A 9,046-nucleotide genomic window follows, 5' to 3' on the forward strand; every position below is an offset into this window, starting at 1 on the left:
TCTTCAAATATTACATTGCCTTGGTTAACAAAAATCATACTTTTTTTGTATTAGAATAGAGATTATAAATAAATGTAAAGTGTGCATGCAGTCAACTGCATAATATACAAGCAATATCTATATTTTAAATAATCATCTTCTTTGGCAGGCCAGAATCCAGCTGGACATGCAATATTTACATATCAAAATCCATATTGTGTTCATCATATTGAAAGCAAGTGAAAATATATATATGTATATACTATATATACACACATATGTATATAGATGTATATGCTGTTTTTAATATATTAACAAATATATATGTATGTATATTAAAAGTGGATTTCGTCTTTGTCAGATTCAGGTGACTCAGGCCTTGAAACACTAAAAATATCCTGACATGGTATTTGGGGAGGTACTTGGAGTGGCATTTGGGATTTGGGAGAAGAGGTCTGGGGCACGCTTTTTTCGGAGAGTATTTTTAAAATTTCTGCCACCTGCTTTTCCAGGGCAGTCATTCTGCAGCTTAGCAGCTGAATGTCCTCTTTGAGTTCGTGCTTGACTTCCTGCAGTGTGGTTTGTAAGGCCTGCTCTGGGATGGGATAAAAGGGGTGCTTGGCATCAGCCTGAATCGGGCTGTGCTCCAGCGGACTTCGGGCCTCTCCGGCCTTATCCAGACGAAGGTCACTTTTTGTAATCCCACTGTCACAAGAATCTGTTTTCCTTAATGGGTTTTTGGTAACGCCGTTCTCGGAATCGCTGCCCTTGGGGTCCTCTGACAACAGCCCCATCGACTCGGCTTTCGTGACGTTATTCCAGTCTTCCTTTTTCTCCTCGTGCGTCCCCACGTTATTCTTGAGTCGTAGCCATCCCCTCCCATTTCCGTTCTTCATCCTGATGGGGCTGTTGACCTTGAGACATTTGGGGTCAGCACCGCCATTGGGCTTGAGTTCCATGGCATCGCGGTTGTTTTGCTTGAGGGACTCGCTGGTTTTCACATAGGCCAGAGACGTCTGGATGGGTGTGATCTGCGACACGGTGACCACACTGGTGCCCGTGATGGAGGCTCCGTTCTGTAAGGAGCGGCTCTCCACCTGGAGCTGGTTCCGCTCGGGGTCGCTCTGGGTGGACCCCTGATTCCGCAGCTCCTTCTGCTGCTTGAACTTCTGGAAGAGCTTCCGGACCGGGTGGTCCACGGGGATGCTGAGGGTGACCTCATTCTTCTGCCTGAGGCGCTCCTCTTCCTCTTTCTTCACGTCACTGATCTTCCGGAAAATGATCTGTGGAGGGGAGAGACGTCCAGAACATGATTATGAACATAGATGGACTTATAATTATGTGACAGAATGCTGGATAAACTTTGCTTTATTGAGGAAACTCTTGAACTCAGGGTAATATCACTTCAGAAGGGAAAAAATACCCAATGCCATATAACAGATGCAGTATACTGAAACTCACCATAGGAGCACTGACTTAGCTCGTGTCGTCCTACTCGCTTGTATACGGAAGAGGGAATGGAATGGAGAGACAAATGAAGAAAGGTAATTGCTTTCTAGTTTATGTTCTTGTTTAAGAGAAAATATATAAATATGTATGTTAGTATATTATATGTGTGTATGCATATGTGTTTAAGGAAATACATTAAATTTCCTAGGAATACATCACTATTTCTTGTATGTTTTCCTTTTATATACGAATATATTCTATACCATTTTTAATAACATCCTCTGCTTAGGGGTCAAATTATGAGTTCCAGGCTGTTAAAGTATCAAAACGTTAGAGGGTTTACTAACATAGCGCCTGTGTTGGGTGGCAGGAGGGATTACATTTGTTTAGGTGGCTGCAGAGGGGGGAACTAGGATCTGTAAGTAAAATTCCTGAGCGGTAAATACCAGCTCAATATATACTTCATTCCAAACTGTTATTCACTGAATAAACAGCCTTGAAAACTGGTGAACTTCACACCACTAAAATATCCAAAAAGAAGTAAGGATGTTGTCCATGTAATACTATCACGGGGTGGGAGATTGGACTCTTCAAATTTCAATATTCTTTAAAATTGTTTTTTTACTGTTAGTATTCGTTTTTCTTTTATCATTATTCCAACCTACATGCAGGTGTTCTTACCTTTTGAAATATTATAAACAATTTCAGTGTTAAATGTTTCTCCCATTCAGACTTCAGTTTGTTGCCTCAGAACTAGGTATTGTTAATAGTTTTCTGTGCATATTTCCAGAAGTTTTTTTTATTTTTTAATTCCAGTATTGTTAACATACAATGTTCTGTTAGTTTCAAGTGTACAACACAGCGATTCAACACTTCCACACATCACCCAGCACCCATCACAAGTGTACTCCTTAATCCCCATCACCTGTTTGACCCATCCCCCTCCCCTCTTGTAACCATCAGTTTGTTCTCTATAGGTAAGAGGCTGTTTCCTGGTTTATTTTTCCCTCTCTGGTGGCACATGAGATTTTATTTATTTATTTGACAGAGAGCGAGCAAGCACAAGCAGGGGGAGCGGCAGTGGGAGAGGGAGAAGCAGGCTCCCCACTAAGCAGGGACCCCAACACAGGGCTCGATCCCAGGACTCGGGGATCATGACTTGAGCTGAAGGCAGATGCCTGACTGAGCCCCCCAGGCATCCCGAAATTGGATCTTTTTAAATGATGTAATACAAATCTGAAAGTCTGACATCAAAGCTCCAGTAGTTTAATTAGAAGTTTTTCAAAGGGTTGACATGTTTCTCATACTTCCTAAGTAAACAGAGCTTATGCTGAGCCTTCAAGATATTATTGGAATGAGATAGATTGAAACATGGAAACACAGATTCCATCCCTTTTTATCGAAAAGGTACTCAATTTGGTTTAGGAACCAACATGAGGGGACAAATGACTGGCCACTGGCCTCCTTCCCACTCAACTCTGACCTTTTGTTTTTTTAAAAGCATCTTAGCCTTGGCTAGATATAGCCTTGGTGCAAATGTAGTAATAGAGTCACCTTTCATTTACAATAAAAGGATCTTTTTCAAACTCTCAATGAAGGAAGGCAGGTGATTGGCACATAAGAATGTTAGATAAAATGCAGGATATCCATGCAATATTTGGGACATACTTATATGGAAAAATCAGACATTATTTATATGAATGGGACATATTTATACTTTAAAACATATTCATTGTTTACCTGAAATTAAATTTAACTGCATGTCCTGTATTTTTGTTTACTAAATTTGGCAACACTACTGGTTTATAAGAGACAAAAATATTACTATCTCCATAGTGTCCATGTGTACTGCTGTGTGAAGTTCACAGTTTTTAGAAATTAAAATATTTGGCGTCCCTGGAACTGAGAATTTGTTGGTATCTTAGGCTAGAGCTTTATGTTTTAAAATTTCAATATAATGGCTAACGATTGCTTACAATTATTGTGTGCTTGGCAAGTTTAGAATGTTTAGTGATTTAAGCCCATGTAAAACATCTATAAAATAAGCCTTTGGCAGTTTCCCTGACCACCTCCTGGCCCCTCCCCACAAACCAAGAGCAAACAAAGGTGTCTAGACGCCTACAATTAAGCTGAGAACAGAGACTCCAAATGCCAAACTACCTAGAACAAAGGGAATCCTGTCACAGAGCCACACAGCCAGTCTGTATCACGGGACAAATGAGATAGAACTGGGTTGGCACATTTGGCCACCATGAAAATATAAAAGGAATTGAGAAAGAAAGAAGAGGGATTTGGGATACCAGAATCCTAAGTGCTGCACATTGTTCCTTTCCCTCCATCTCCCCACTCCAGGGGGATAGGAGATGAGGTATTTCTAGTCGTAGCCCCCGGAGCTTGAGGGGAATTTATGCACATTGAAACACGCCCTGACTTCTCATCTGGAGTTTGCAGACAGCAGGACCCATGCATTTACTCTCAAGAGCCAACAAAGCCTGCTAGAAAAGCATACACCCTCTTTAGAGAGGAAAGGTTCGCCTCTGTTTCTACCCACACTTCTTGTGAGCCTCAATGGGCATGGCTAGGACCCCCATGGGCCTAGGAACTACAGAAGGTAGACAGTTGTGATTTCAGCCCCACATAAGCCAGATGAGGCAAAGGTACTTCAGGAAGTGGGAGAAGTTACTGCACTCTGTAGGACACCTGCTGCCAGGGCTCGGACCATTTAATATGGCATACAATAAACAGTGGCCAGTAGTTGGTGCAGCCAGCTCAAAGGCCAACACTCTGAAGAGTTACCCACAAGCCCTCCAGGTCTCACAGACAAGCGTTGGGTGTGAAGTGGACCCCCCTTCCCTTAGTAGCAGGCCCACAGGCAATCATGAGCCCAGTGAAAGTGGAAGCAGGTGCAGAGGGAGGGCTGGGAAGACAGGGTCATGAGGAAACTTCTTACCCAAGCTACAGAATTGGACCTGGAGCCCAATTAAAAACAATAATACTTGGATTTTATCAACTACTTACCATAACCAGGCTTTTAAGCCAGAGGTGACTTTAAAAAAATTACTGGGTTAGATGGAGTTTACTGAATGAGATGAAATTTATTTTATTTCTTTTGGCTGTAGAATGGAAATATGACTTATTGAAAAATAGTTATTAAAAGTATGCATATAGTAACAGGTCACTTCCACACATGTATTATCTCATTTAACTCTCATAACTACTCTTTGATATAGGTCCTATTATTCTCATGTTACAGGAGAGCAAACTGAGGTGTGGAGAGTTGATTTGGTGGTTTGCCTCAGGTCACCCAAGGAGTAAGTGGCCAGGATAAATCCAAGAAGTCCACCTGCCAACCGTCCTAACCATTACACTCTACTGCAGCTCTGTAAGGTAATTTTGATACTTCCTCCTGGGCCCCACAAAGATGTGGATAGTTGAGTGGGTAAAGTAGGGAATGATACAGCAGTTTCACACCCAACAGATTACCCTTCACAGAACGTTTGCCATGGAGAACCATCCCTGAAAGCAGTGACTTGAAGAAAGGACCGCAGATCTGTGCTTGCTGAGTAATTGATAACTGGGGAGGGTGTTAGGAGAGGCAGCCTCTAAACTCTCCTCATTCTCAAAGGCAAAGTCAGTAGGCTGGCTTCACTCTATTTCCCTTTAAAATACATACTGCCATTTTGTAGCTTCTTGCTTTCTTCAAGGAAGCTCTTTATTTTCTTCTAACTTTCTTCTACTTGAATATATTACCTTTACCAAAAGCACGAGGCAGGGCGAGTCAAAAAGTGTAATTTTCCCTGGACTCTAATACCATTCTTGATCCCACTACTACCTAGATTCATTTGTTTATGGGGGCAGAGATTTTTGTCTCTTTTGTTATGTGCTGTATCTCTAGTCACTACAACAGTGTTACACTGGAAGTCCTCAATAAGTAAATGTTACTCATTAATTCAGTAACCTCTTATACATTCAGCAAAGTATGTTCTTAATAGGTCTATGAATAGAACATACTACAAATAGGAAGATTTTCTACTTTTTAGAAATTATTTTTCACTCTCTAAACAATGAATCAATGTTATCTGTATTATTGTAATTGATCATTAATGTCTACTCTTATGTCCTTATTTGGAGCCAAACACTCCATCATCTACCTCCCGGCATCCTCAGCACCTAGCCCACTGCTGGGCACAAGTAGATATTAGCAAATGTTGGCCCACAAATCAATCATTAAAGAACTTGAACGAGAACCTATCTTTAATTCCTTTGTAAGGATGCAATAACAAATCCATTAAGAACTTATTTTCCAGTTGGTGACAATGCCACACTTTTTTAATGCAAGGTAACAAGCACTGAAATTAAAAACAAAAAATGAAGAGATGATTTTATCATGTTTACAAGGTTTAAAGACTAACCATCTACTGAGGTACCACCACCAGTTGAACCATGTGGTATATGTAAAACATGATAGCTTTTTGTCCTGTCTTGTTATAAAGAATGCATTACAGACCAAGAAAATAAAACAGCAGGGGTGCCTAATGGAAGTAACACTTTTTTCAAAACCATTAAATGTAATAGACCCTCTCTATAAGTTCTCATTGTTTTAAAGATAACTTTGTGACCCTAAACTCCAAATTTAAATAACAATGTATTTTTTTTACTAAGGAGACTACATTTCATCATAAAAATAGCATGATAATTATACTACATTACCATTACAAGCATGAGCATTTTCAAATATATTGTGCTGAATCCCTCCTTTTAAGAGGTGCTTTTTACCTTTAACTTTTTAATTATGCATATAATAAAATGGTTCAACTTAATAACAGAATGGAAAGATGGATAAATTTTATTTAGGTAAGCCCTTTAGAAAGATGTTTTTATTTAGAGTGTTAAAATTTTTACCTACTAGCCTTTGGCAATTGAAAGATCTGCAAACAATAAGCATTTTCATAATTCAGCTGATTCCTGTATGGGCAATGTGTCATACAGAAAGGAAAACATTTCCTGCTCAATAAACACATAAGTTATATAGATTAATTTTACCTAATCATTACATAGAAATGGTAATGATTTTTCTCTAGAAAAAAAATGTTTTTAATTCCCCCAAAGAAATTATTTTATGTGAAAGGATCTGAGTGTTCCTAGGACACATGAATTAAACAATGTAAAAGAAAAGAAAATGTATATCCATGAATCTCAACATAGTATTAAATCATCTTTTAAGAATCTACTATTTGGGTTTTTCCCTCAGTATTAATAACCGAGAACCTTTGCACCTGATGTCCTCTTTGTCTATCTTTTGCCCAATGACAAATCAAATTGCTGATGAACACCACAAAAATTAAGGACAAAAAAAAAAAAATCACGAATCAGGCTATGACTCCAGCCACACCTTTATTGGTAGAATGCACAAGGGCCTGTACTGTTTCTATCAGCAAAGAGGTTTATTTCATTTAAGCTTTTCTTCTCCGTGCTTCATTATGTTCTGTGGAGCCCATGCTGGAAGGTTTAATTTATTTAAATGATAAAAGCTTCTTAAACTTAACAGGGAACATGGCCAACTGAGCTTTCCATTTCAAAAGTAGGACATTTGATCATAAAAGTGATACCAAAATTGAATAATTTGAATGCGTACTGAACTTTGAAATCCAATAAAGGCAAGGGGAAAAAAAAGGGTTAGAATCATTTGTTTAATGACATGGATTTAGTGTTATATAATTTGAAGGAAGATAGAGGAGTTTCCCCTCAAATGGCCCATCACTTTCCAGATCTGTGAATCCAGGGAATTGACTAGGAATTTATAGCTATACGTGATCAGGCAGAAGCTTCAGGTCATCCGACTCATACAGGATCTAGTTGGTTTTGTTCTTTGGTTCTTTTTACTGTTTCTGTAAACTTAGTCACTAATTCTACCTCTAGTCCTTTCAATCCATCTCCAGCTAAACACACACAACAGAGCAGTATTTATTAAACATTATCATGTACATAACAGAGGCTATAAGCTCATCTTAATGAAGGCCATAGTGACCGGGCAGATGGTCATTCAATAAATTTAGACGCGTGAAGGAAGGGTAACAATGACACATCACACTCTCTTTTGAAATATGGCTGTCTTGCTTCACTTTAGCCACTCATCAGTCCAAAAGCTCTTCAAGGACAAGGAATGTGTTACAGATCTACTTTAGCCTCTTAGGTCCTAAATCAATTTTGAGGAATTAACTAATTATCAGTAAGTGTAAAAAAAGGGAAAGGGAGATGAGTAGAGAAAAAAAGGAAAGAAAAGAGGGAGGAGGAAGGGAGAAAAGGAGTATATTTTGATTTTGCTAACGTGTCAGGTAATGCCTAAAGTGGGTAAGGGTGGTTAGTAAGACGCAAATGCAAAACATCCCAGAATTACTAATTCTATTCCTGAATTTACTAATGACATCTTCTAGGCCCCGTTTTTCCTTACCATATAAAATGGTGTTATATGCAACTAATGAATGTTTAAGCACTACAACTAACGACGTACTATATGTTGGCTAACTGAACATACTAAATAAATGAATAAATAATAAATAAAAAGCAAACTTAAAAAAATCATTAATCTCAATTTTCTAGGCTATCATAAATATAAAAATATATTTTTCATAAATAACAAAACATACATTGTAAACCCCATTACTGGTATTAGCATAACTCTGAAATAGTTGCTCAGTATTTATGTTTCCATTACTAAACGTTTTTTCATTTAAGAAAAATAAAGAAGGGTGATTTGTAGTTTCTAGAGTATAGATACTTTACCTCTCTGGTTAAGTTAATTCCGAGATAACGTATGATTTTTCGTGCTATTGCAAATGGAATGGATTCCCTAATCTCTTTCTTCAGTCTCATTGTTCATGTATAGAAATGCAACTGATTTCTGAGCATTGATTTTGTATCCCACCACATTACTGAATTGCTCTATAACTTCTAGCAGTTTGGCGGTGGATTCTTTTGGGTTTTCCATATAGAGTATCATGTCATCTGCGAAGAGAGACAGTTTGACTTCTTCTTTGCCGATTTGGACACCTTTTATCCCTTTTTGTTGTCTGATTGCTGTTGCAAGGACTTCTAGTACTATGTTGAATAATAATGGTGAGAGTGGGCATCCTTGTCGTGTTCCTGATCTTAAGGGAAAGGCTTCCAGCTTTTCCCCATTGAGAATGATATTTGCTGAAGGCTTTTCATAGGTGGTTTTTATGAAATTGAGGAATGTACCCTCTATCCCTACACCCTGGAGGGTTTTAATCAGGAAAGGATGCTGTATTTTTTCAAATGCTTTTTCTGCATCAATTGAGAGGATCATACGGTTCTTGACTCTTTTCTCGTTGATATGATCTATCACACTGATTGATTTGCGAATGTTGAACCACCCTTGCATCCCAGGGATGAATCCCACTTGGTCATGATATAATCCTTTTAATGTACTGTTTGATTCTATTAGCCAGGATCTTGTTGAGGATTTTGGCATCCATATTCATCAGGGATATCGGTCTGTAATTCAGCCCACGGAATGGGAGAAGATATTTGCAAATGACACTACAGACTAAAGACTGGTATCCAAGATCTACAAAGAACTTCTCAAACTCAATACACA

The 9,046-nt window shown here is 38.6% G+C and overlaps 1 protein-coding gene across 1 annotated transcript in view; it reads right to left on the bottom strand.

Moving 5' to 3' along the window:
• Nucleotides 1-314: 314 nt before the first annotated feature.
• KCNH5 (potassium voltage-gated channel subfamily H member 5) overlaps nucleotides 315-9,046 on the bottom strand; it is a 277,609-nt gene continuing 268,877 nt past the window's right edge. The window contains exon 11 of the mRNA XM_002914166.3: nucleotides 315-1,262. Within this exon, the coding sequence (XP_002914212.1) occupies nucleotides 315-1,262 (948 nt within the window). The remainder of the gene's footprint in view (nucleotides 1,263-9,046) is intronic.

The sequence above is a fragment of the Ailuropoda melanoleuca genome, chromosome 14 (genome assembly GCF_002007445.2).
Source record: "Ailuropoda melanoleuca isolate Jingjing chromosome 14, ASM200744v2, whole genome shotgun sequence".
NCBI classification, from domain to species: domain Eukaryota; kingdom Metazoa; phylum Chordata; class Mammalia; order Carnivora; family Ursidae; genus Ailuropoda; species Ailuropoda melanoleuca.